This window comes from Tupaia chinensis, unplaced genomic scaffold, assembly GCF_000334495.1.
Source record: "Tupaia chinensis unplaced genomic scaffold, TupChi_1.0 Scaffold000065_2, whole genome shotgun sequence".
NCBI lineage: Eukaryota > Metazoa > Chordata > Mammalia > Scandentia > Tupaiidae > Tupaia > Tupaia belangeri.
In genome coordinates this window covers 203,651-231,205 of record NW_006159524.1, presented here as the reverse complement: position 1 = coordinate 231,205, position 27,555 = coordinate 203,651, and the positions used below count along the sequence as shown (strand labels likewise).

Here is a 27,555-nt window from a genome sequence, read left to right as displayed (position 1 = left end):
AAATAAATAATTCTTAAAAAAAAAAAAAAAGAAAGAAAGAAAGAAAAGCCAAAATGTAAGCAGCCCCTGACTAAATGAAACAGGCAATAAATAAACCTGGGTCCAATACTTCAAAGCAAGTTCTTCATTCAGTTTATGCCACATCACATATGGATGATGACATCTGTAGATTACTGGCCTGTAATGATAATCAAATGATTTAGCTTAGGAGGCTTCAAAAATATTTTGGAATTAGGTCAAGACAAAAATAATCAATAATCGGGATTAGCAGATAGTGTAATGGCTACGGCACTGGACTCCCATGTAGTCAACCTCAGTTCGAGTCCTGGGCCTGGTGGCTTAAACTCACGCCAGCACGTGTGCGTGTGTGCTCAAAATCCTAAGGGGAGAATGGAGGAGAAGGGATTGCAGTGTGGCCATCCCCCCCCCCGGGGGGTGTGTGTCTTCTTGCTTTCTGTCTCTCTGTCTGTCTTTCTGGCAAGCGCACACACCCTATAACAACAACAACCAAAACAAAAACAATAACCCCTTTAATAGGAGATTTTTAAATAAATCTTCATAAGGTATAAAGAAGGTATATCCATCTTCCTGCTACCTCCTTGAAAAAGCACAGAACTGGAAAACATGAGAGTATTCTTTGTAGAAGCACATGTAATTTCCACCTAGCTAAAGGAAGGGAGCAGGATCAACTGTATTTTAAAAAATCTACCATGAAAATATACTTCTCCAGAAAAACAATGAGAGGTTCAAGACCAACAAGGAGGTAACTCCTCTGTCAAGTTCAGAACACAGCCTCCTATGCCATTTGTTTGATGCTTCATCATCTGGTATTTGGGGTTAAAGCAGAGCGGATATGTCCAGGAAGTGCTCAAAAGGACACATCCGCTCTGCTTCTGCACCACTTCAGTCACCACATACCGGTTCATTCTGCTATGAAATTCTAAGTGAATCACCAGATCCTGAAAAGTAATGTTAGACATCTTGGCAAAAAGACAGTCTCATTATATTGGAGACATTCCATCCATCTCTGTAAAAATAAACAATTCTTGGGACAAGTAGGTGGTGTAGTGGTTAAAGGACTGGACTCTGACATTGCCAGTGATGGTTCAAGTACCGGAGCCAGTGGTTTGAAACTCACAGTGAACACATGTGCATATGTGTTCAAAATCCCAAGAGGAGAATGGAGAAGGGACTACGGCATGGTCATCTCCCCTAGGGGGTGAATTCTTACTTTCCCTTTCTCTGTCTCCTTCTCTCCAGTGAACACACATGATCTATGGCAAAAAAAAAAATCTAAAAAAAATTTTTTTTTAAAAAAACAATCCTTTGAGTTAAACACATATCAAAACAAGTATTTCTAGTCTACCCTATGTCAAAATGATACATATACCTTTGCTTGAGTCCACAGCTGAGAGAGAAAGGGCCAGCCCGCAAATGCGATAAGTCCAGCTGTAAGCATATAGCGGTAGAAAAAACTGAGGACCTAGCAACGGATTCCAAAGAAAGAAGAGATTAGGTCACGTAACACTAGCTACATGTACATGAAAACATCTGAGAATGTCACAATCTGGTAGGTACTTACTAATACTTCGATCCCCAGGGTAAAGACGAACAGGTACCCAATAACATAGCTCAGGCGAACGGTCAACAGCGATGCAGCAAGGTCTCGTATAACTTGAAATCTGTTTTAAAAGATTATTTATAAAAAGGTTAATTATACTTTGTGTTGAACTTGAAAATTAAATATATATAATTAAAACAATGCATAAAGCTAAAAATCAGGATTTTTATTTCATAGGCTATTAAAAAAACTAAGACAAATTTCAATAAATTTGTTGCAGTGACTGTATTTACCTATTTTGTGTCTGTGTGTGGAAATTTAGAAGTATTTCAGGAAAAATGCAATTAATTAGAAAATAATCACAAAGGTTCGATTGGCGTTTGTCATTAATGACAATAAATAAGTCTTGTTTGATCTTAAACATGGGTACATACAATTACAAATACAATATTAAAAAATATAACGAAGCCAAATTATATAAGCTGAATTTTTTTTTTTTTAAAGCTTGGGGTCGGCAGGTTACATGATGGTTGAGGAGCTGACCTCCTATGTGGTCAACTACAATTTAAGTCCTGGAACTGGTGACTTGCTTTCTCACTTTCCCTCTCTCTTCTCTCTGTCTCTCTCTGGTCAAATTAAAAACTAACAGCAATAAATTTAAAAAAATAAATAATTACTGGGACTAGCAGATGGCGTAATGGTTACATTGTTAAACTCCCACGTAGTTAGCCAGGTTTGAGACCCGGATCCAGTGGCTTAAAATTCATGCCAGGTGCGTGTGTGTGCATGCCCAAGATCCTGAGAGAATGGAGGAGGAAACGTGGCGTGCCATCCCCCACCGGGGGTGATTTGTCACTTTCTGTTTCTCTCTGTCTCTCTAGAAAGCACATACTCCCTACGGCAAAAACCTATCTAAATAAATAAATAAATAATGCTTTAAAATAAAAACAAATTCACTTAAGTAACCTTATATTAAAATCCCAGTTGTCTTAATGAACTAAAGTTTCTTACTCTAGGGAAAGTCCTAATTGCAGTTAAATTAAAACGTTTTTTCTTCATTCATGATAGAGCATGTGCCCATACATGAGAGTGGGTTGAGCACCCTCTGAGGTCTGCTTATGTCCCATCCCTTCCTCCAGCCCTCCAGCCCTCCCGCCTGTCAGATCTGTGAGTGCCCAGTGTGTTTCAGGCTGAAAAGGCTGCGGACTTGAGTCGCTTTCATCCTGTGGGATCTGGCCCCTCTTGAGCGGCACATTGCCACTGTGCCATGGAGCGGCCCTAATTGCACTTTTAAATGAGATAAATAACCTTTTCCAAACCCACTTTAAGATGTCACTAATTATATTCTAATTGTAATTAAGTGTGAATTCATAACCCTCAAAAACGTATTACATACTTGGGTACACTTCATATTTCATCGCTCAGGGGGGAAAAATTCTAGCATTGTAGTATATTATTAAGTAGACAATTATAAAAGGTCAGTATCATTTGGTTAATGACCGTTTTCTGATAGAAAATAATGGTTGCAGAATGTTATCAAACTATTAAGATGCCATGTAGGAAAGAAAAGCTAACACCAGTTGACAGGAAAATGTCTCGTTCATTCTCAACAGTGAATAAACAGAAGAACAAGAGATGATTTTGTGAAATCATTTAGAAAATATTTTTCTTGCAGAAAAGTGAATTTTTATGTCTTTTTCCTATATAATCTATCAAAAAGATAAAGAGAAAACATAATATACTTTCAAAATGATGTTTTCCTTTAAAATTTAAATATAGAGGGACCAGCAGTTGGCATAATAGCTATGTCACTGGACTCCCATGTAGTCAATTGCAGTTCAAGTTCCAGCCCTGGTGGCTTAAACTTGCACTGGGTGCATGCGTGTGCGTGCCCAAGATCCCGAGAGGAGAGTGGAGGAGAACGGGTTGTGGTGTGGCCATCTCCCCGAGGGGTGATTTTTCACATTCTGTCTCTTGTCTGTCTGTCTTTCCGGCCGGCGCATGCGCCCGATAGCAAAAATCTCTCCAAAAAATAAAAAATAATTAGGGTATTTGGTAATTTAGAAAGGTTTCTATAGTAAAATAATAAAATTTTCTGCAAAGATAAAATCTTTCAGTCTAATAATTTAAAAGCCAGAGTAAATAACATTTGAAAAAAAAACTGAATTAAATCATCATATCCGACAACTTTATTCTTCTCAAATAGAGAAATAAGACTATGTTCTTTGACCAGTGTCTTTTTGTCTTATATTTAAAAATAATTAATATCTTATGTAAATATTTTCTATCTTATTTTTGATAAATTTAATACATTACTGTTTTTAATGCTTCCTGGTTTTTGTTTTTGTTTTTTTTTGAGAGGTATTTGCTATAGGGCGCGTGTGCTTGCCAGACAGACAGAGAGACAGAGACAGAAAGTGAGAAATCACCTCCCGGGGGGGATGGCCACGTCACAATCCCTTTTCCTCCATTCTCCTCTCAGGATCTTGGGCACGCACGCACACGCGCTCGGCGTGAGGGTCCGGGATGCGAACTGCGGTCGACTACATGGCAGTCCAGTGATATAGCCATTACACTAACTGCTGGTTCCAATGCTTCATGTTTTTAAAGGATGAAAAAATGGTCAAAGTTGGAGTCAACAAAAATTAGAATTAAAGTACACATAGTGTCACGATGCACCTGTCAGTGAACCCAGAGGACACCCTTATTCTAGGTCCTCATCTTCTAGTATATTCAAGAGATCTGATTTTCTCGGAAGATGTTTTTATTATTTTAGAGAGATTTTTGCTATAGGGCATGTGTACTTGCCCAGGAGACAGAGAGACAGAAAGCAAGAAATCACTCCCCACACCACCCCAGGGGGACAGCGACACTGCAATCTCTTCTGCTTCATTCTTCTCCTTTCTCATCTTGGGATCTTGGGCACGCATGTACACGCACCTGGTGTGAGTTTAAGCCACCGGGTCTGGGACTTGAACCACATTTGACTACACAGGAGTCCAGCAACATAACCATTACATCATCTGCTGGTCCTGCTCAGAAGACATTTTGATGTCCAAAAGTAAGTTTAAATTTCTAGATTACCAGTGCAAATACAGAAATCAACAAGGTCTGCCGCATGACTCTGGCTGTCTGTGAACATGAACCACTACCATGTTTTAGTGTTTTGTTTATTTTTAATTGCCAGAGTGTGCATGTGTTTGCCAGAGAGAGATGGGGGAGTTGAGGGGAGTGAACCCCTCAATGGACTGTGGTCATGCCATAACCCCTTCTCCATGTTCCATCCTGCTAAGATTTGGGGCACACAAACACGTGCACTTGGTATGTGTAGGGATTTGAACTGTAATCAGCCATGTGGGATATGGCTCCCTTACCACTAGGCCACAGGGCTAGCCCATTGGTTTTCTTTAAACATGTCTCAAACTCTCCTGAGAGTTTCTCTTCTATGATAAGAATCCATTTGAGGGACCAGCAGTTGGCATACCAGCTATGTCGCTAGACTCCCATGTAGTCGAAGTCGACTGCAGTTCAAGTCCTAGACCCAGAGGCTTGAACTCACATCAGGCATTTGTGTGTGTGTGCCCAAGATCCTGAGAGGAGAATGGAGGAGAAGGGATTGTAGTGTGGCCATTGCCCCTGGGGGTGATATCTCGCTTTCTGTCTCTCTGTCTTTCTGGTGAGCACGTGCCCTATAGCAAAAACCTCTTCCAAAAAAAAAAAGAATCCATTTGAAATCCAACTAGTAGGGACGTACAGAAACATGGTATGTGTGAATAACATGGATGAATCCCTGTATGTATACATTACTTTATTAGTAATTGCAATATTTCATTTGTCTAGGTTTATAAGATGGCAAGGAAAAAAAGGAGTAAAATGTAAGGAAAGAAAATATACAAATCTCTTTGTACAAATTCTCTCTAGAATCTGAGATGATGAGACGAGCTCAAAATATGTTACTCTAGGCATAGGGGAATCAATATTCATTATACTACTTTTACTCCAGATCTTGGTTTATATACATATAAACAATATAAACACACACACACAAAGAAGGGAACAAGGTCACTGCTACCTCAGGGCAACAAAGATGAAGTCAAAAGGTAAAGGTAAAAATTAAAAGGACATTTATGCACAACATTTTTGCAGCTACAATCATAAAGTGAGAGAGTTTAGAGATTTGAAGGTATTATAAATATCTTTATGACTTATGCTACCAAAATCTACTGCATTTTAAATATAAATTCAACTGTCAACCAAGTGAAAAACAAGGCAGTGAGATGTATTACTTACTCTCGTAGAACTGCATACCATACTGGCACTGGCAACAGACAATATACATAATAAGTCCAGGGACAGGCTTGAATCAGTAGGAATAATGCCACGAAAATACCAATAGCTACAAAACTGCATGGCAAGAGATGGCTTGGTTCCTGAAAATCAAACAAAACACTGAAACACTTCCAAATCCATGTTAACTAATAGGTTTTTAAAAGAAATTTTATGAAGTGAAGAAAACATACTGCTTTCTTTCAACAGTTCTACAAGTAGATGATTAATCAAAGAGCTGTGAAAGAGAAAAGAAGGGAGGGAGGGATGTAGGGGAGACGCCGGTCTTTGGGAAGCATATTACAGAAGAAGCAGCTGTACTGCCTGGAATTGTTGGAATTAGGCAATTCTCACCTTAAAAGTGACTATGGTCCTAAAGTTTGCTTGCAAACAGCTTGTGTGGAATTCTGAACATATACCCTCTTAGAAACAATTTTAGAAATGCTGATGGAGCCCTCTGGCTAGTTCACAAAACCCTATTAAACCCAGAATAAATTATGGGACTGGATCCTTATTTGGTGCTGCCCACTCCTCTCCATTCATTGCCCAAGCCCAGAAATTTCAATTGGCCAAACCTACTCTTCCCGACCACCTGCCAAACAAGAAGGGAGGGCCTCAATGCACATGTTAGCACCCACAGCCTAGGCAGGCCCATGGATGCTTGGGCCACATGTGATAGTGCAGGCTCAGGGGCAGAAGTCCCAGTACCTGGGAAAATGACTTATGTATGGGAAGTTACGATGCTAGGAACAAGAGTTCTAAATTATGAAGTGGGAGTTAGAAAGGGGTTAGAAGTATAATTAGGAACTCCCAACAGAGTAATCCTGCTTGGAGAGAAGAAATGTGTGAAAAAATAGGAATGGAAGAGTACCATGGTACCTTCTTGCCTACATTCCTTGTTTTTCTCTGCATTCTCCTTATTCTGATAGCCAACGTTAAATAAGGTGGGAACTGAGAACTGCCTTCCAGCCTGGCTTTGGGAGCACAGGCAGAGGCACTGCTGTGCAGTGTTGGGAAGGGAGAAGACGGGAGAGGGGTGGAGGACAGAGGACAGGAAGGGAGAAAAGGAAGAAGGATGGAAAGCAGGAAGGAGGGAGGGAAAAAGAAAGGGAAGGATGAAGGAAAAAAGGAAACTAACTTCAAAACATAATCTGTCTTCTGGAAGTAGGAGAATTTAGGGAGTAAAAGCAAGAGATTTTTGTTTTGTTTGTTTGTTTTCCCCCTTTATATAATTCCTCCATCACTGGCATCAGAAAGGAAATAAGAAACAAGGATAAATAGGGCATTGTTTTTAAAAGGAGGTTAAAACATGGCTTTGTAATTAAGAGTTTGGAGCTAGACGGATCAGAATCCAAATCTTGACTCTGACAACTACTCACTGTGTAAATCATGAAACAACGTATAAAACTTAGTTATGCTCCTTCTATCAAAATGGGAATACTAATTCCACATCTATTTATTGAGGTTGGTAATGCTTACATGAGATCATGTAAAGAGTTTAACAAAATGCCTGGTCTATTACTACTGCTTAGTAAATAATGGCTGCTATTATTTTATCTTTATCCTCTCCTCCCCTACTTCTCCTTCCACAGGCCCGGCAATCACTACAGTAACCTATTAGTGAACAGCACGGGACACGGAGGTATGAGACACAGCAGAAGGGGTCTCACAGCAAGTGGATGGAGGAGGAAGGGACAAAAACCAAACACAAGACAACACATGAAGTCTCTAAAGCTGAAGATGGCCGAGGTCGCAATTCACTGTATGGGTTGAGGGCTGGTTTTATGTCATTTTGAGAATAGTAAAACAGAAAGAAAATAGCTTGGGTTAGCTCCATGACCTGGTGGTTAAGACAGCTAGATCCTATGTGGTCAACTACACTGTTTGAGTCCCGGACATGGCAGCTTGAGAAATGCAGTGGGAGTGTGTGTACACGTACGCATGCTCAAAATCTGGAAAAGGGGGAGAAATGGAGAGAAGGGATTGCAGCATGAATACTCTTTGTGGAGGGTGCTTTCTCCTTTCCTCTGTTTCTCTGTCTCTCTCTTACAACTATATGTGCCCTCTAGCCTGCATGAGATTGTATACACACACACTCACACACACACACACACACACACGTCTGTAAGAATACCTAAACAAAACATTCAAGAGATTTCCTAGAGTTATTACAATTTGGTATAATTCTCTAATCCTTTGATACACAGAGTAATAGCTATTAGAAATTACATACACTTATAGGAAACTATAATAAGTTATATATAAAAAAAAAAATTAGGTTCAGCCATTTTTTTTAAAAAAAATGTAGCTGCTAGAGGGCACGTGTAATTATGCCTACTTTCAGTTGCTATGACTCTAAGACGCCAGGACACAGCTCAAGTACTCACAGAAAGCCTCAGCATACCCATTACTGAAACGGTCATTTTGTAGCTTTTCCTACCATGTTGAAAATAATTCCTATTCTAGCCAACTTCACATGTATTCAAATTAAAATTACTTGGGGGAAATTATATAAGATGCATTAAAGCATTATAAAAATTGGAATAAACATTAATGTTCTTCCTTCCATTACAGAAAAGTAAAATATAAAATTAGAAAAGTTGCCACTGGAAATGTTTGCAGACTATTATTATTAAAAATATACCAGCAGTTTTTTTTGAATTTATTATTTTTTAGAGAACCTGAAAATGGTAATAATCATTAGAATGAGGCAAAGGGAACAGAAGTAGCATATTCTCCCTGGTAAATGATAGTCAGCAATATATTTTAAAAGACGTAAGTGTTTTTATGTAGTAAAACCATATATGTACTGTTATATTTACTCAGTATATGAAGTATCATTAAAGAGGCTTTAAATTTTTTTTTCATTGGGGCTGGTAGGTGGTGTGGACACTGGACTCCCATGTGACTAACCATGCTTTAATTTCCAGACTTAGCCACTTGCTTTCTCACTTTCTCTCTTTCTGTCTCTTTCTGGTCATATAAAATAATAATAATAACAATAATGATGATAAATAAAATGAAATAAATAGTTCTTAAAATTTTTTTTCATTAAAAGTAAAGTAAGCTAAGGACCAGCAGTTGGCACAACGACTATGTCGCTGGACTCCCATGTAGTCGACCATGGTGCACGTCCTGGACCCAGTGGCTTAAAACTCACGCCGGGCGCATGTGCATGCGTGCCCAAGATCCTGAGAGGAGAATGGAGGAGAAGGGACTGCGGTGTGGCCATCCCCCCTGGGGGGTGATTTCTCACTTTCTGTCTCTCTGTCTCTCTCTGTCTGTCTGGTGAGCACACGCACCCTATAGCAAAAACCTCTCCCAAAAAAAAAAAGAAAAGAAAAAAAAAAGTAAAGCAAGCTAGAGACAAATTCTTAAAATAAGAATAGAAAGTTCTGGAAATTTCGGAAAATTTCAGAAAGTTTAAGGTAAAAATAATGCCTTAAAAACATATTAAGAAACATTTAAAAGAAACATTATTTAAAGAAAAGAAACCTTTTAACAAGTGATTTTATGCTTTTCTGTCCCTAGACTTTCAATATCAGATAAATATATTGCTTTGAAAAAGTTTTTTGTCCACTGGTACTAGACAGGTATGTAATAATATGTATAACATGCTAAATAGTTGTAAAAAAGAACAGGAAACCAACACAATTAACATTATCAAAGAATTTAAATTATTTATACAACTGCCTCTATAGCCTTCTTAAACTACAGGGCCATTATTATTTTTTTTTAAACATTTGATCATTATATATCATTTGACTTGTAAAGAGAATTTATCCAACGTGTGTTGGAGTACGATACACATTATCAACAGGTAATAAACCATTGCTGTGTCCTACAAATATCTTGCTTCTCTATTTTTCCTCCGTGATTTCCTTCTCTACACTCTTCTCCTCATACTTTTTCCTCACTATCTCCAGCATCCATAACTATTTTCACTGCTTTTATGCCCTCTAACCCTGCAGTCTCTTCCACAGTGCAGACGGTTGGAACACATAAAGTGGATACATACACTATCTTTCTTTCATATCCTGGCTTGCTTCACTCAGCAATAAATCTTCCATTTTTGACCACTTTCTATCAAATGTCAGGGTCTTGTTGTTTTTTATGGCTGAATACTATTCCATAGAATACATGTGCCACATTTTTTCAATCCATTCATCTGCTCATGGACATTTGGGTTGGTTCCATGTCTTAGCAATCATGAATAATGCTGTAATAAACATAAATGTGCAAGCGCTTTTCCGACAGTGCATTCTCCTGTCCTTTGGGTAAATACCCAGGACTGGGACTGCTGGATCATACAGTAGTTCTACTTTTAGGTCCTTTATTTATTTATTTTTTTTTTGGGAGAGGTTTTCACTATAGGGTGCGTGTGCTTGCCAGCCAGACAGAGAGAGACATAGAGACAGAAAGCGAGAAATCACCCCCCAGGGGGGATGGTCACGCCGCAATCCCTTCTCCATTCTCCTCTTGGGATCTTGGGCACGCACGCACACGTGCCCGGCATGAGTTCTAAGCCACCGGGTCCGGGACACGAACCACGGTCGACTACGTGGGAGTCCAGCAACATAGCCATTACGCTAACTGCTGGTTCCCAAGGTCCATTATTTTCATTCATTTATTTATTTATTTATTAAATTTGCTATAGAGGGTGTGTACTGGACAGAGAGAGAAGATGAGAAGGCATCCTCCCAAGTTGAATGGCCACACTGCAATCCCTTCTTCTCCATTTTTGTCTTGAGATTTTTGTCATGTATGCATACATACCTGACATGTTCCCCAAGCCACCAGGTCTGGCATTTGAACCAAGTAGTCAACTATGTGGGATCCAGCCACATAACCACCAAGCCACCCGCTCGCCCATGGCCATTATTAGTAATAGTATATCTTTTCCCCAACTGAAAGAATAGAGATAACTGAGCAAAAAGACCCAGTACAACAAAACAAATAAGAGATAAATAAAAGTTTAGTATGATGACTTGCACATGCAATGAACTTACTATACTTATTTGTTTAAATTCCTTTCCTTGGGCCCACTGATTTTACACCATGACCTGAATCCTCATTTTACTTTCTGAACTTACCTTAATTTCTTTACTAACACCTTTTAGGAGGTTGGAATGAGACTTGATGATCACCAAAGAAGCATAAGATGTCCATCCCACAAAACCAGTAACAACATTGATGCCCAAAAAGAATCTGTCATAAGTGTGATAATAGGACAATCCTTCCAATGCAAGATTAATCAGCTCCCTGCAAAGAGAGACCTAAAGGAAAAAGAAAAAAAAAAAACCTTTCATATAGAAAGAATAAGAAAATCTAAATTCAAAGAATGGAAAATTGTAAAGTTCCTAAGAGCCAAACCACTCCTGTATTAAAATTAGAGTAATAGGGGCAAGATTAAGAATAGCTTTCAACTGTTCGAGGATATTCTTGCAAAGTATAATAAAAATTCTAGAATAAATGAAGTTTTAAGAAAGGGCATCATAAATATAAACTACCTATGACATATGAATGTTTAATAATAAAAGTATTTGTTTCACAGTAATGGCCTTCAAGCTCTTAATATAGGTCCTAAACAACACAGATGCCCATATTTATATAATTTTTTACTTCCTCACACCAGACTAGCCAAATAATCATAAACTATCACTAAAATTATATAATATTTGAGAAAAATATCTATAACAACAACTAAAATAAGCACTAGAAATAAATGGGTGGCCAGCAGGTGGTGGTTAAGGTGCTGGACTCCCACATGGCCGACTACAGTTCAAGTCCCAGATCTGGTGCCTTACTCTCTCTCTTCTTCACTCAATTTCTCTCTAATGAGTACACGCACCCAATAGCAAACTTAAAAATAATGACAATAATTAATAAAATTGTAAAAATAATTCAATTTTTTTTTTTTAAATACATAGCTTAACCATTAAAAAACTTGGGAACTAGCAGTTAGCATAATGGCTATGTCGCTGGACTCCCACGTAGTCAACCACGGTTCGCATCCCGGACCCGATGGCTTAAAACTCAAGCCGGGCATGTGTGCTAGCGTGCCCAAGATCTCGACAGGAGAATGGAGGAGAAGGGATTGTGGCTTGACCATCCCCCCTGGGGGGGTGATTTCTCGCTTTCTGTCTCTATGTCTGTCTCTGTCTGTCTGGCAAGCGCACACGCCCTATAGCGAAAATCTCTCAAAATAAAATAAAATAAAATAAAATAAATAAATAAAAAACTTTAGAAACTGAAAAGAAAATTCTTTCCTATTTCAAAGTTATGTGAACATTCAACAAAGGAACAAAATAATGAAGAGAGTGGGGTTGGGAGTCAAAGTATCTATATGAATCATGAGACTTGTGATAGTATATGCACCATTCCAGATGACAAATTTGTGGTGCTATATACAAGAAGGGTGGCATACAATTGGAATACATTTTCTCATTTTAAGAAATAGTAATAGTTCACTTCTAATGCTAATCTACAAAAATTTACCCATAATGTTATTGAAAATAAGAGCAACATGTTCATGACGAAAGCAGCGACTCAAGCTTGAAATTGAACTGTTCTGAGACAGGTCAGAAAAGCTCGCTGCTTTTTTGTGCAGATAGCAGGCCCACAAGCATGGTGAACGTCCCTAAAACCCACCAGACCTTCTGTAAGAAGTGTGGCAAGCACCAACCTCATAAAGTGACACAGTACAAAAAGGGCAAGGATTCTCTGTATGCTCAGAGAAAGCGGCGTTATGACAGGAAGCGGAGTGGCTATGGTGGACATACTAAGCCTATTTTCCGGAAAAAGGCAAAAACTGCAAAGAAGATTGTGCTGAGGCTTGAATGTGTTGAGCCCAGCTGCAGATCTAAGAGAACGCTGGCTATCAAGAGATGTAAGCATTGTGAACTGGGAGGGGATAAGAAGAGAAAGGGTCAAGGGATCCAGTTCTAAGCCTCATCTTTTCTATTATGAAGATGGCAAAATCCTGAGGTGAATGTTCACCTCATTTGATTACAGTTGGTCTGTTTGTAAGGGAATAAAGTAATCAATAAAATTCCCCTTCGGGGAAATTTGACTCACGGTAAAAAAAAAAAAAGAGAGAGAGAAGCTCCCTGACCTGCCCACTTTGCTCTCCAACACCAGACTTCACCCCCACTCCCAGAAACGATAATCTGGTATTTATGTTTTCAAGGTCTGTATACCTACCACTTCATCAAACTTCCTCTGTTTTATGTAAGATCTTGCTTTTCTTAAAATGTTGAGCTGTTCAGAATCAGAAAGTAACCTATAAAGAAAAAAAGAATAAGCTTAAAGTACCCTCAATCAATAATATACTTCCTTGTTTTCATTATCGGTATTAATATTTTTTTTTTTTGTAAAGGCTTTTGCCTTATGGTGGGTGCATTTACCAGAGAGAGAAAGAGAGACAATGAGTGGGAAAGTGAGAAATCACTCTGCATGGGAGACGACCACACTACAATCCCTTCTCCTCCATTCTCCTCCCGGGATCTTGGGCACACACATATACGTAACCAGTATGAGTTTCAAGCTACCACGTCTGGGACTCAAACCATGGTCAGCCACATGGGAATTCAGTGACGTAATCACTATGCCAACTGCTGGCCTCTCTTGTTTTTATTTTCAATTGAAAAATAAAGGATAGCAAAAATTGAGAAAACAAAAGGAAACTTCAAGGTAAATTGTACTGCTGCCAATCTGAACTCTTTTAATAGCTTAAATTAAATTTGGTTTTCCAGATCCAAAGTTTCAACTGCCAAACTACATTTATTAAACTCATATAATCCATCTGTAGAAATGTAATACCCTGGCAAACAAAGAAATTCTGATTAAATCCAAGCCATTAATGGAACACTGAGGGTATGGTATGCATTCCACCAACTCAGCCCTCTGTGCTCATGGCACTGAAACAAAGGACAGATTCATCAATGCACTTTTTAATCCCACCCCTGGACAAGACCTGAGAAATTTCATTATGAAAGCGCTCAGGAGAGGTTAACCAACAATGGAGTTTAGTGAATAATCTGAACATATTTGCAATTCTTATATCCAGCTTTCATTTCTGTTTCCACCATTTCTCTATCTTATTTTACCACAGCAGAAACCATAAACACACAGGAGAAATACTCTGAAAAAATACAGCAATACCTGAACCTATACATATAAAAAGGCATTAAGTTTATAGAACATAGAAACTAAGATAACAGAACCTAACTACCTTCATGAACTAAATATATTTAAGCACAGATTTGAATATGTGCTATGACATTCATTTTTTTTTTTTTTTTACTTTTTAGAGAGAAATTTTTTGCTATAGGGTATGTGCACTCGCCAGAGAAACAGAAAACAAGAAATCATTCCCCGGGCGGATAGTCTTGCCACAATCCCTCCTCCTCCACTCTTCTGTCAGGATTTTAGGCACTCATGCACACACATCCGGTGAAAGTTATTTTGTTTGTGAAATCACCCCCCAGGGCGGATGGCCATGCCGCAATCCCTTCTTCTCCATTCTCCTCTTGGGATCTTGGGTATGCATGCACATGCACCTGATGTGAGTTTAAGCCACTGGGTCTGGGACTTGAACCGTGACTGGCTACATGATAGCTCAGTGACGCAGCTGCTGGGTTCAGCACTTGAACTGCGGTCTGCTACATGGGAGTCCAGAGACGTGACCATAATGCCATCTGCTGGTCCTACTACTACATTCTTAAAGATAACACATTTCTATTTTAACAAAACACACAAAAATTATTTAAGGATATATAGGTTGAATGATATAAAATTGATGTATGCTAAAAACGACTAAATAAAATGTTGGCTATTTCGTGTGGTTCTGTATAATGTAATCATCTGTCTTCTTTCTACTTCGTTTCAGCAGTCTCTGAAACAATAAGGACTGAGACTTGGAGGAAGTAAATCTTTTAAGTAATTATTGTAACGGGGGGGTCATAAGACTTTTTTTGGAATTTGATACTCTTGTCCAGAAAATGCACATAATCTCAAATTTTACATATAATTTCAGAAAATTCATGAACCTGAGAAGGCTATTTATGAATTCCTTTACAGTTCTATGGCAGTAGCTTATGAAAGAACACTTGAAAAATTTCACTTGATTTAGTTCCCTGCCCCTTCTGAAACCATGGACTTTGGAGTATCTTCCTGGAAGTTACACAAACAGGATTTCTGGCCCAAAGAACAGGCTTTTTAATTTATTATTATTTTTTTTAAGACTATACCTAAGCTTAATTTCCCACATTTCTATGAAAGTTTTTTAGTTGACTTCATTCCCCTTGCTCTGAGCCACTCAACTTTCTAAAATATTGATTTTATAACTGATATGGGCTTCTTATTGCCTACTTATTAATTCCAACCTTTTTGAACTATTGGTGACCCTTTCCTCTATTTCATTTAAATTCTCATTGTCGCAAATGTATACCCCCAACTGTATAATGGTTAAACTCTTCATTCTTCACCTGTTTTGTATTCAACATTTGAGTTCTTGCTACTAAAGATCTTCCCTTCTCTACTTTACAAAATCAAACCTCCATCATCCTTTGTGATCCACTGCAAATCTCACCTAATATCCATACAACTGGCACTTTAGTGTGGTCTAATGATCAGTTTATTTCCCTTCAATTAAGTTTTAACCTCCATGTGGGCCAAGATAATGTCCTAATATTTCCAGTAATATCCACAATAACACTTAGCAAAGGGCTAGGCACGTAAAATGAATCAATATATCTTCATTGATTAAAATGCTATCAAACTATTACAGACCTAAGAAAGAAAAATATTACCATTCTTAAAGCACCTAAGAATTTGCTAAATTAAATAAAAGGATAAACAAAAAGCTCTTCTAAAGTGAAATTAATTAAGCTAATTTGATTGGCATTCTTGGGGCTAGGCAGTGGTATGGCGGAACACTGCAATGCTCTATGAGGATAACCCACAAGGGTGGGTTCGAGGTCTGTGTCTGGGCATCTCCCATGAGCTGGAGCTGGCGGAGGGTAGGGTAAGAGTGTTGGGAGTGTTATCTCTGTCTCTTTCTTGCTCACAGAATAAGTAAAATAAACTTTGGGCATTCTCAAGTGAAATCTTTATAAGAGAGGAAACATTTTTAAGGAGAATATTTATGTTACATTATATATTACATATGGAATACTCTGGTAAAGAAATAGGGGTCAAGCTCATTTGCAATTTTTTTCCCAAAATGGACTATTCATAAATCTTGAGACATAACAAAGATGAACAAACCAAAGATTTGCATTATATCTGAAATTCAACATGCTCTATACAAACCTCATTGTATCACCATGACACTAAAGACATCTTTTGCTTTAGTTTTCCATCCCCTACATACGAGTCCAGCGACACAGCCATTATGCCAACTGCTGGTCCCTGAAATCATGTATTTTAAACATAAAAAAATCTTGTGAGAAAATATGAAGTCCAGAACATAAGACACAATTATGAAAAAAAAAGAAAGAAACAAAAGAAGCCACCAAAATTAAGGGTTGGCAGGGGAGCAATTAAAGAAATACCATGTATAAAATTATAATGAATAAGGGAGATCTGTACGTGTCGGCATTAATGAAACTTAAAAATCATAATGAATGGAAAAAAATTACCAAAAATTGTATTTTTAAATTAGGGATTTTTTTTTATTTCCTAAGAAAAAGAGGATATAAATAAATGTAAAGTGTTAATATTTGTTAGGCCTAGATTGTGAGTACAAGAATTGTTGTCATATCCTCTGTTTTTTTAAGGTATATTTGCAATATTTCATACTTAATTTTTTTTGGTTAAGATTTTTGGTATTAGGGCACATGCACTCATTGGAGAGACAGAGACACAAAGAAAGAGAAATCACTGGGGGGATGGCCATGTTGCAATCCCTTCTCCTCCAGTCTCCTTTTGGGATTTGGGGAACATATGCATACATGCCCACCGTGAGTGTTAAGCCACCGGGTCTGGGACTCGAAATGTGGTCAACTATGTGGGAGTCCAGCGATGTAACCATCCGCTGGTCCCTCATAATTAAATTCTTATTTTTATTTATTTTTTAAGGATTATTTATCTAATTTTATTTATTCACTCCTTTATTTAAATTTGACCAGAGTGACATAGAGAAAGAGAAAGGGAAAATGAGAAAACAAGTCACCAGGTCCAGGACTCAAACCATGGTTGGCCATGTGAGAGGGTCCAGTCAGTGCCTTAACCACCATCCCACACGCTGGTCTCCATAATTAAATTTTTAAATGTTAACAAGGGCTGGCCCTGTAGCCTAGTGATTAAGGGACCTGGGCTAATACTCGAATACTGGCTCTGATCAAGGTTCAAATCCTGGTAGCCTGAAAAATATGCCAAGCGTATGCACATGTATACCCCAAATTCTAAGAGGTTGGAACAATGGAGAAGGGACTGCGGCATGACCACGCGCCACTGGGGGGGAGTACTTTCTCCCCTGCCCTCTGTTAGTTTCTCTCTAGCAAGTACACACATCCTCTGACAATTAAAAAGATGTTAATGAAAGGGATATAAACTTATATGGATATATGTACTCATGATAGATACAAACGAATGAACAATAAACTACAACTTTTCTTCCAGAGAAATGAATACTAAGACTAGACACGGGAAGAAAGGTGACTTTTTATTATAGTCTGTGTAATTTAGATTGTGTGTATGCATCACTATTTCATTAACAAGTTTTCCTAAATAAAATATTTAAAATATTAAAATTTAATCATAGCTTCTAGTAGGCTAGCCAAATGGTTCAGTGGTTAAAGTGGCTGGGTCCCACATGGTTGACTGCCTGGTCCAAGTCCTGAACCTAGTGACTTTAAAAACATGACCAGTGCATGTGCTTGTGTGCCCCAAATCCCAAGAGGAGTATGGAGAAGAAATTGTAGTATGGTCATCCCCCAGGTGAGTGCTTTTTCTTCTTCATTCTCTGGCTCTCTCTTCCTTTCTGTCTCTCTGTCTCTAGCAAGTGCATTCCTCCAATAGCAAGTTAAAAGAAGAAGAAAAGAAAAGAAAAAAGAAATCATACCTTCTGTTATTATAGAGAAGCATGGACATACCAATACTCCCACCAAGAACAACTACAAAGCTTGATAAATAAAATTAAATATCACTTTGAACTTAATAAGATGATAAAGAATTGAAGAGCCAAGATCCTAGAAAGAAAGAAAACACAGAGATGTAAGAAACATGCTAGAAGTTGTAAGTCTTAGGACATATGCCATTCTTTTTCTTGACACAAAGAGAAAGGTTGAGAATTTGGGCATTTAGTTGTTGCCAAGAAGCAGAGAATCAATAGAGTTTTGGGCAATCTTCTAAGACTAGAAGAGAAAAATTAAAGTTTGTGGCTTCCAATGCAGCTAAGACTTGAAGACCTGAAAATAAGAAAATAATGAACATTTTCATACTGGATCAAAAGAAAAAAGACATTTAAAAAATAATGTGGAATGACTTAAACTAGTTTAATACAAAGTTTATAGTGAAGTCTTGAGATCGAGAGAAGAAATTTTTATAAGAAAGGAGCATTTAATATAGTATGCCTATCATAACATGCCATATTGTATAATCAAAGAGCTCAGAGAAACGAGGGCTAAGCCTTGGTAGGAAGGAATGTGAAAAAGGAGGTAAGTCTGACACTTACTGCAGACCACACGGGGGACAAGAGTCAGGAAGCCCCTGAAAAGCAGGCAGAAGTTTTGGTAGTCTTAAGATGTATAAAAGACAAAAATTGGCATTCAACAGTCACCGGAAAGGAAAGTCTCTAGAAAACACAAGATCTCAAATGGGAACCCTGAGAGTCTACACTCCTAAGAGCGGAAACAAACCAGAGGTCAGAGAACACTTAAAATCGGAGCAAGGCCTCCACTCAGTCACTACTAACTCTGTGTCAGAGGATACAGTAAAACCTCTCTGGGTAAAAATAAGATGATCCACGGCTTCCACAACTTTTAACATAGGAGGACAAGCAATTATTTTAAAACTACTCGACTTAAGAAACAAGATCAATCAAAAGCAAAACCAAAGAAACAAATTCACAAATGATGGAGTTATTAGTGTTGCCATGTACAGACACTAAAATAATCATAGCTACTATGTTCAATAATAGACAAGAGAGAAGAAGGAGGGAAGACAGCTAACTAAAAACACCTACTTTGACTTCTCTCTGGTAAGAAAGACTAAAAACATAAAAATAAAATCTAAAAACGGAATAAATGCCTAAGCTTCCAGAAGCGAAGTGATGTGAGAATGATGAAGTACAGGAAAAAGACAGCAGGAACTTCTGAAACAAGAATCTCTCCTTAGAAAAGTAGAAACCAGCAGTCAGCGTAATAGCTATGTCGCTGGACTCCCACGTAGTTGACCGCGGTTCGAGACCCGGACCTGGTAGCTTAAACTCACGCCGGGCGCGTGTGCGTGTGTGCCCAAGATCCCGAGAGGAGAATGGAAAAGGGATTGCAGCGTGGCCATACCCCCTGGGGGATGATTTCTCGCTTTCTATCTCTGTCTGTCTCTATCTGTCTGGCGAGCGCACACACCCTATAGCAAAAAAATATCCAAAAAAAGAAAGAAAGAAAGAAAGAAAGAAAGAAAGAAAGAAAGAAAGAAAAGTAAAGAGGGAGTCAACCTCTGAAACTGGTGAGCTGAGCCCTCCCCCACTACAGGAAGAAAAGGCTGGAGGACCTCTCCTCTGAAACACCAAATCCGACTCCCACCTGAGATCCCAGCACTCCCCACCTGCAGAAGAAGGAAGCGGGCACAGAGCTAACACATCTCGTACGTTTATGGAAGTGAAGGAATACACCGGTTCCAAGAAAATATCACACCTTCCACCCACGCCCATGCCAAGCTGCAAGAACAGCTGTGAGTGGACCATGAGTGGATCAGCAGGGGGAGCTCCTTTTAGGATCAAGACTCCATAGCCCAAAGGATGCGAGAGAGGACTTCCATTCCAACAGACTTTGAGCAATCTGGACACATCCCCCTTAAGGATGGGCAGGGCAGGCCCGCACTCTCTTTCCTTCAGATTCAAGTCCAGGAGAGTGGCTACTTGCTACAATGGTCACTACCCCACGCAGCATTTCTGGACCTCCCTCAAGTGTAAGGGTGGGCAAAGGTAAATGGAGTACCACCTGAGAGAGATGAGGGTACCAGAGATTCGCCACCTCCAGGCCAGACTGAGAGAAGATGGAAACATCCCAGACTACCTTCTAATCCTGAACTGCACGACTGGGCCTCCTAATTCCTAGCAGGAGTCTGCTCAAGCCCAATCAACCTCCCTGAACCCCTAGGTTCTATGGGCTGCATACCCTGCTGAGAGCCTAACAGATAAGTTTGTAGCTGTCTGCTCTTCAGTGACCTTATAAGGCCACATCCCAGTAGGAGGGTCCCTCCAGGTGTCCCACACAGGATCTGTTTTGGGTCACTCACAGACAGACTTGCCCTCAGCCTCTTCTGCATGATCAAGAAGGTTGTTGACCGCCAGAAATCAGAGGAAGAACACAAAATCTGAACTGGGGTTAGAAAGGGATGACTGTCCCTAGCCTCCTCCAGACACCTTGTCTGGGCTGCGTCCAGGTCCTGAGAGCTGCCCTTTACTCAAATAGCACACAGATACAGGCTCTGTGAAACAGAAAGACCCCTTGGCACCACAAAGCTTGCCCCCCTTCCTCTCCCTGATTACCCTCCAGGCCATATTTAGGCCTTAAGAAAGGATTGTGAGCATGCGCACGTGTGCCCAGCATTTTTGTTTTTCCCAGCCACTGGGCTGCGGCTTGAACTATGGCCGGCCACATGGGATTTGGCTCCCTATGCACAGTGCTTACCCACTGCACTGCAGAGCCAACCCTGTTGCAATTCATCAATCTGAGCTAAAGAATTAATGAAAACTAGATGAAGGAAGTTAAAAATTACTGCAACAAAATGCTTGGATAAACTTAGAGCTTCATGTGAATTTTTAAAAAGCCTTTCAAAATTGGGACCAGCAGACGGAGTAATGGTTACATCGCTGGAATCTCACATGGCCAACCATGATTCAAGTCTTGGATCCGGCAGCTTGAAACTCACACCAGGTACATGTGTATGTGTGCCCAAAATCCTGAGAAGGGATGAGGAGAAGATATGGAGGTGTGGCCATCCCCCCCTGGAACGTGATGTCTCACTTTCTGTCTCTCTCTGTCTCTCCAGAGAGCACATGTGCCCTGTAGCAAAAAATCTCTCTTGAAAAACAAACAAACAAACAAAAACCTATTTATTTATTTATTTATTTTGCTACAGGGCTTGTGTGCTTGCAGGGGTTGGGAGAGTGAGACAGCACCTCCCAACCCCCAAGGAAGGCGACCATACTACAGTCCCTTCTCTTCCAGTCTCCTTTTGGGATTGGCATATATACACACGCACCCAGCATGGTTTTTAAGGTTTTTAAGCTGCTGGGTTTGGGACCTGACTACACAGGCATGCGGATCCAGTCACCTTAACCACCATGTCACCAGCTGGCCCTAGAAAGCATTTTAATCCCACCTTTATCATTTATTGGAAATTCATTAATGAAGTGTAAAAACAGGAGGAAAGCACGTATTTCTCTTATTTTCTGTCATTGCCCAATATCCTTCCTCTACTACCTCTGACAGGGATTTCACCTAGCACTACAGCTTTAATTAATAATATTGGGTTGCTGGAAAAGTCAGGATATGGTTTTTGGTTTTTTGTGGGTTTTTTTTTTTGGTTTTTTTTTTTGGAGAGATTTTCACTGTAGGGCGCGTGCGCTCGCCAGACAGACCGAGAGAGACATAGAGACAGAAAGCGAGAAATCACCCCCCAGGGGGGATGGTCACGCCTCAATCCCTTCTCCTCCATTCTCCTCTCGGGATCTTGGGCACGCACGCACACGCGCCCGGCGTGAGTTTTAAGCCACCGGGTCCAGGACGTGAACTGCGGTCGACTACGTGGGAGTCCAGTGACACAGCCATTACGCTAACTGCTGGTTCCCAGGATATGTTTTTCAATGCATGCATCATGACTTTTCTGATGACCTGACAGTATATGTTCAATTTCCAACTCTATATTTATAGCCCAATTCTTGTTTCTGAGCTCCAGACTCAGACGTCCAATTTTCTGTTGAGTGCATACCATAACGCTGTTCTAAAGACATCTGAGACTCTACAGCTCCACAAATTAACTTGCTCTCCCTCCTACAAGGAGCAGTTCGGTAAATCATAGAAATGTCCTAACACCTCTCAAAACAGGAAATTTCACACTTCAGCTCTTCCCTTTTCCCTTCTACCTGGCCATTGCCTAAAGTTAATGATTCTACTTCCATAATACTTTAAATCCCTGTCTTCTTTCCATGCCTGCTTTCTCAGCCCTCAAGCAGTATTTCGCAAGGAGGACACGGCAGGATAAATCTTACTCTGCTTAGTGACGGACCCCAAGTGAGACTGCCTGGTTTCCATGCCAGCTCTAACGTTTACTAATTCTGCTATCTGAGGAAGCATCTTTCTGCTCAGTTCTTCCCATTACAAAATGATATATTAACAGGGATGACTGTCCCTAGCCTCCTCCAGACACCTTGTCTGGGCTGCGTCCAGGGCTACTATAAGAATTTAAAAAGCTGGGACCAGCAGTTAGTGTAATGGCTATGTCGCTGGACTCCCATGTAGTCGACCGCGGTTTCAGTCTCAAACTTGGTGGCTTAAACTCATGCCAGGCATGTGTGCATGCGTGCCCAAGATCCCAAGAGGAGAATGGAGGAGAAGGGATTGCAGCGTGGCCATCCCCCCTGGGGGGGTGATTTCTCGCTTTCTGTCTCTGTCTCTCTCTGTCTTTCTGGTGGGCACATGCGCCCTATGGCAAAAACCTCTCCAAAAAAAAAAAAAAGAAAGAAAAAAACGCTAATCTATGGGGCCAGCAGGTGCAGGTGGTGTGGTGATTAAGGCTGCTGGACTCCCACATGGCTGACCGAAATTTGAGTCCTGGTCCTGGCAGCTTGCTTTCTCTCTTTCCTTCTCTCTCTCTCTCTCTCTCTCTCTCTCTCTCTCTCTCACTCTGTCTCTCTCGGTCAATCCCGAAAAAATAAAATAAAATAATGACAGTAAATAAAATGAAATAAAATAATTGTTTAAAAAAATAGAAAGCTAATCTATGCAAATTACTTAGATCAGTGCCCTGCATCCACTAAGCATGTACTAAATGTGAACAAGCAGTCATGAGGACAGTAATGGTTCAAGATCTCATCATTTGCCTAAAGAACTGCTATAGTCTTTTAACTAATATTTCCTCCTTCAGTCCCCCCTTCTGTACTTCATAATATTATATTAATAGCACATGAACTTCTTTTTTTTTTCAGAGAGAGATTTTTGTTATCGGGCATGTGCACTCGCCAGAGAGACAGAGAGAGACTGAGAGACAGAAAACAAGAAATCACTCCCCAGGGGGATGGCTATGCTGCAATCCCTTCTCCTCCATTCTCCTCTCAGGATCTCAGGCATGCATGCACGCACCTGGAGTGAGTTTTGAACCGCTGAGTCTGGGACTCGAACCACGGTCAACTACAAGGGAGTCCAGCGACATAGCCATTATACCATCCGTTGGTCCCAATATCACATGAACTTCTGATGTTCGTCCAAAACTGCTCCTCAAATAACTTGCCCTTCTTAGAAAATGACCAGTTCACTAATTCAGGCCAAAAGTCATCAAGTCATCTGTGGCCTCTCCTCTCCCCTCACACCTCACATTCAATCCATCAGAAAATCCTATTATATTTTCTCTTCAAACTTACTCAGTCTTAGCACCCTGGAACGAGCCATCATCACCTTGGTCTCCTGTGAGTGCGCTTAGCCGTCCCACACACCAGCAGCATGACCACTCCATAACATCTCAGGTCACATAAGTTTACTTAGAGCCTTCCCATCCCACTCACAATAAAGTCTCTGTACAGTCTTAGAGTGGTCTACTTCTCTTATGCCATGGCCTACCACTCTCCACCTCATTCACCTCCCTTCAGCCCCTAACCGGCTCTCGGCCACCACAAGTCCTTTGCAGTGGCCATTCCCTATGCCTGCCCTGCTCTCCCTTCAAACTTTTGCTCTTTTTATTCCTTTACTTTCTTCAATTCTCTACTCGAGTTTCAACTCATCTGAGAGACCCTTAGTGAAGAAAAAACTGCAATAGCTTCATACACAGTCTCCAGCTCTTCTTGGCACTAGGATGCAAGGCGGCATCCTCTAGAATAGCCCCAAAGACTCCTACCTCTGTGTTCACAGCCAGTGCAATCCCACCCCCTTGGGTAACTTGCTTTTAAGAAACAACTATCAGCTTATTACCTGTTGATGACGACATGTATAGCATTAGCAACTGGTTTGGTCTGAGAAGTATTTCATAATGGATAAAGTCTTTTTACAAGAAAAATGAGAAATACTGATTGTTTAAAAAAATAATTGGAATAATAATAATAATGATCGGAAAAAAAGGAATGAAAAGATATTGAATGATGAAGTGGGGAGTTTAATATCTCTGTACTGACTGACATGCATGGCAACCCTTTTGAAAAAGCAATGTAATACACTGTAAAGTTAAATGCAATTCAATGTTATATAAACAAGATTATGATGATAATAAATAAAAAGTAAATAAAAAGAAAGAAACAGCTATCGACATTGGGGAACTGACACTTCTGTAATTATGTTTTAAAAGGCTGATTTCTGCCTTGCTAGCAGACTCTTTACCGCCGTTTTGGCTGACATGCTTTGATGAAGAAAGCTGTGGGAAAAGGTCAGGGCCTGGGGCAGCCCACAGCCAGCTGCTAAGACTGAGGTCCTTTGTCCAACAACCCGCGAGAAACTGAATTGTGCCGCCCCCACGTGAGCTTGGGAGTGGGTCTCTCCCCAGGCAGGCCCTCCTGTGTTTATAGCTCAACTGAGACCCTGAAAGAAAGTGTGCAGAAAACCCAGCTAAACCAAGCCAGGATTCCTAACCAAGAGAAAGTGTGAGAAACATGGGTGCGGTTTAATACTCTTAAGTGCTGCAGTGATTTTTAGATCTTGGATATGGCATAGTGAGAATCTGACCAGACTGAAATAACCTAATATTGGCTATGATAGAAAATATATTTAAAAATAGAGAAAGCATTCCTTTGACTAAATAGAACATTGGGGATAGGGGTGGCCAAGGATTAAAATACCAAGAATATTATGAACAAGTAGAACATAATGTTACTAACTTTGAAAAAAAGAGTAGGGACTGGTGGACTAAGATTTCAAATACCTGGAATTCAGATTTGTTTCTTTCTTTTAAAAAAAATATTATTTATTATTATTAAAATATTTATTATTACTATTGTTTTTTAATTTGACCAGAGGGAGAGAGAAAAGGCAAGTGAGAAAGCAAGCTACCATGTCCAGGACTCAAATCACACTTGGCCATGAGGAGGTCCACTCCAAGCACTAGTAGCTGTGATATGAGACAGGCAACTGGTGGGCGATGAAGGCAGAAAACGAGTTCCATCCCCAGGTCTTCCACACAGTAGCCCTATCATTTTAATTCTCTGAGTCTTAAGTTAATTTTACTCATCTTCTTTACAATAACCTTTAAAGGTTATTGTAAGGATAAAGCAGTAATTTAGAATTTCAGGGACCAGCAGTTAGTGTAATGGCTATGTTGCTGGACTCCCATGTAGTCGACTGCGGTTCGCGTCCCGGACCTGGTGGCTTAAAAAATTCAAGCCGAGTGCGTGTGCGTGTGTGTCCAAGATCCCGAGAGGAGAATGGAGAAGAAGGGATTACAGCGTGGCCATCCCCCTTGTGTTTCTCACTTTCTGTCGCTCTGTCTCTCTCTGTCTGTCTGGCAAGCGCATGTGCCCTATAGCAAAATCCTCTTAAAAAAAAAAAAATTTCAAAAACTGTTTCTACAAATAAGGTAACATAGATATCAACTGAAAATGCAATTCAAACTTCCAGTTAAAGAATATTATCACTCTGACACACTTTTTCTATGCTTTTGTTCATAAGATACTGGAATCTAGAGTTATTATCATTAGTCAATTATTTTTGCCCATTCCTATGTAACTGTCTATTATGCATACGTTGAGTACATTTTTTGTGTCCTGTATCCTGTGGCATTTTTTGTGTCCTGTATCGTGTGGCATTTTGTTTGGCATTTCCAATTATCTAAGCCATAATAAACATAAATAATGGTGGAGGAACAGAGGAGTGATGATGAAACTGGTAATCAAAAATACAAGGAGAGCTGGCCAGTGGTATGGTGGTTAAGGTAGCTGGAATCCACATGGCTGACTATGTGGTTCGAATCTTGGACCCAGCAGCTTGAAAATCACACCAGGCACATGTGCTTGTGCACCTCAAATTTCCAACAAGAGAATGGAGAAGAAATTGTTGCATGGTCATCCCTCCTGTGGGGGGCGGGGGGTGCTTTCTTACCTCCTCTCTCCATCTCTGTCTTTTCCTGGCACACACACACACACTCTGTAGCAAAAACTTATATATGTGTGTGTGTATATATATATATACTTGGCCATGAGGAGGTCCACTCCAAGCACTAGTAGCTGTGATATGAGACAGGCAACTGGTGGGCGATGAAGGCAGAAAACGAGTTCCATCCCCAGGTCTTCCACACAGTAGCCCTATCATTTTAATTCTCTGAGTCTTAAGTTAATTTTACTCATCTTCTTTACAATAACCTTTAAAGGTTATTGTAAGGATAAAGCAGTAATTTAGAATTTCAGGGACCAGCAGTTAGTGTAATGGCTATGTTGCTGGACTCCCATGTAGTCGACTGCGGTTCGCGTCCCGGACCTGGTGGCTTAAAAAATTCAAGCCGAGTGCGTGTGCGTGTGTGTCCAAGATCCCGAGAGGAGAATGGAGAAGAAGGGATTACAGCGTGGCCATCCCCCTGGGGGTGATTTCTCACTTTCTGTCTCTCTGTCTCTCTCTGTCTGTCTGGCAAGCGCATGTGCCCTATAGCAAAATCCTCTTAAAAAAAAAAAAATTTCAAAAACTGTTTCTACAAATAAGGTAACATAGATATCAACTGAAAATGCAATTCAAACTTCCAGTTAAAGAATATTATCACTCTGACACACTTTTTCTATGCTTTTGTTCATAAGATACTGGAATCTAGAGTTATTATCATTAGTCAATTATTTTTGCCCATTCCTATGTAACTGTCTATTATGCATACGTTGAGTACATTTTTTGTGTCCTGTATCCTGTGGCATTTTGTTTGGCATTTCCAATTATCTAAGCCATAATAAACATAAATAATGGTGGAGGAACAGAGGAGTGATGATGAAACTGGTAATCAAAAATACAAGGAGAGCTGGCCAGTGGTATGGTGGTTAAGGTAGCTGGAATCCACATGGCTGACTATGTGGTTCGAATCTTGGACCCAGCAGCTTGAAAATCACACCAGGCACATGTGCTTGTGCACCTCAAATTTCCAACAAGAGAATGGAGAAGAAATTGTTGCATGGTCATCCCTCCTGTGGGGGGCGGGGGGTGCTTTCTTACCTCCTCTCTCCATCTCTGTCTTTTCCTGGCACACACACACACACTCTGTAGCAAAAACTTATATATGTGTGTGTGTATATATATATATATATATGTATGTATACACACACA

General features: G+C 40.0%; 2 protein-coding genes across 3 annotated transcripts in view; one reads left to right on the top strand and one right to left on the bottom strand.

Moving 5' to 3' along the window:
* Positions 1–27,555, bottom strand: part of PIGN (phosphatidylinositol glycan anchor biosynthesis class N) — a 146,499-nt gene that overhangs the window by 69,035 nt on the left and 49,909 nt on the right. For both annotated transcript variants that reach the window (XM_006141848.3, XM_027766258.1), the window contains 5 exons: positions 13,091–13,169; positions 10,981–11,163; positions 5,852–5,991; positions 1,583–1,682; positions 1,391–1,483 (listed from right to left, as the gene is read on the bottom strand). In XM_006141848.3, coding sequence (XP_006141910.1) covers positions 1,391–1,483; positions 1,583–1,682; positions 5,852–5,991; positions 10,981–11,163; positions 13,091–13,169 — 595 coding nt within the window. The remainder of the gene's footprint in view (positions 1–1,390; positions 1,484–1,582; positions 1,683–5,851; positions 5,992–10,980; positions 11,164–13,090; positions 13,170–27,555) is intronic.
* LOC106733248 (60S ribosomal protein L36a-like) lies at positions 12,515–12,913 on the top strand. Its single transcript, XM_014582024.2, has one exon. It carries the CDS (start codon positions 12,515–12,517, stop codon positions 12,833–12,835), a length of 321 nt encoding a protein of 106 aa, XP_014437510.1. The 3' UTR covers positions 12,836–12,913.

Coding starts and splice junctions, on each gene's coding strand:
- LOC106733248 (XM_014582024.2), top strand. CDS start 12,515: ATGGTGAACGTCCCTAAAACCCACCAGACCTTCTGTAAGAAGTGTGGC.